This window comes from Palaemon carinicauda, chromosome 13 (assembly GCF_036898095.1).
Source record: "Palaemon carinicauda isolate YSFRI2023 chromosome 13, ASM3689809v2, whole genome shotgun sequence".
In the NCBI taxonomy this organism is placed as follows: domain Eukaryota; kingdom Metazoa; phylum Arthropoda; class Malacostraca; order Decapoda; family Palaemonidae; genus Palaemon; species Palaemon carinicauda.
In genome coordinates, this window is record NC_090737.1 from 144,489,392 (window position 1) to 144,490,639 (window position 1,248).

The 1,248-nt window shown below is 33.4% G+C and overlaps 1 protein-coding gene across 1 annotated transcript; it reads right to left on the minus strand.

The window, feature by feature from the left end:
• Positions 1–178: 178 nt before the first annotated feature.
• On the minus strand, positions 179–878 carry LOC137651861 (uncharacterized). Its single transcript, XM_068385079.1, has 2 exons — positions 514–878; positions 179–413 (listed from the first exon to the last, which is right to left on the minus strand). The coding sequence occupies exons 1-2, from the start codon at positions 876–878 to the stop codon at positions 179–181; spliced, it is 600 nt and encodes a 199-aa protein (XP_068241180.1).
• Between the last annotated feature and the right edge of the window lie 370 nt (positions 879–1,248).

A 1,248-nucleotide genomic window follows, 5' to 3' on the forward strand; every position in this document is an offset into this window, starting at 1 on the left:
ATGACTATTATACTCATTTTGCTATCAACAGCTATAAGAATTAATTTCATAATAGAACCAAAATATTTTAACGAGCTAACCCTCATTATGTCTTCTTGGCCCAGTTTCACTGTTCCATGCCTTTCCTCTCCACCTGTCCACATATAGTCTTTGTTCTGTTAATTTTAAGCCTCTACTCTCAAGTTCTTCTCTTCATCTTTCTTTCTTGTGTTGAACATCTTCTTGTTAGATCAGTCAGCATAATGCCATCAGCAAACATTGAACACCAAGGCACCTCTTCTCTAATTGCAGGTGTTATAACGTCCATCACAATATCAAACACATAAGGACTAACGGCTGACCATGGTAGAAACAAACTTTCACCTTTAACATCTCTGTAGTTCCAACAGTGCTTCTTACTTGCTTGGTTGTCTCTGCATATACATTATATCTTTCAGTATTCGGACATATTTTTCAGAAACTCATTTCTCTCTCAAGCACCTCCATACTTCCTGCTTGGGTACCCTATTATACGCTTTTTCCAAATCAATAAACATCAGCTGCAGTTCTGTCTGCTTCTCTCTATATTTCTCTACTGTCTGCCTTAGTGCAAATATTGCATCAACTGTGCTCTTTCCTGGCATAAAACCAAATTGTTCTTCACAAATAGTGGTTTTCATTCTCAGTCTTCCTTCTATAATCCTATCATATATGTTCGTTGTATGTGATATTAGTTTAACTCCTTTGTAGTTTCCCACACTCCTGCGGACTATTAGGACATTTATCTGGTTTTCTTTCTTAGCTATTAAATTCCACAGGATATCTATGTCTTTCTCTCCTAAACACTTCCACACTTCAGCGGGTATTCCATCAGGTCCAACTACTTTCTCCATTTCCATTTTATCCAGTGGCTTCTTAACTTCTTTTCTGCTGATATCCTGGACTATTCTTTCATGAGGGTCCCCTATTGTTAATATTGTTCTGGGGTTTTCTCCATTTAGTTACTCTTCAAAGTACTCTTTACATCTAGCTATTAGTATTTCCAATTTTGATAAGACTTTTCCATTTTTGTTCTTAATCTGTCTGATATGTGTTTGATCCTTTGATGATTTATATCTCCTTTTTCCTATCTTATGTATTCTTTTTCTTATATGTATATATACATATATACATATATATATATATATATATATATATATATATATATATATATATATATATATATATATTGATATATCAATATATATGTGTTTGTGTGTTTTTTGTATA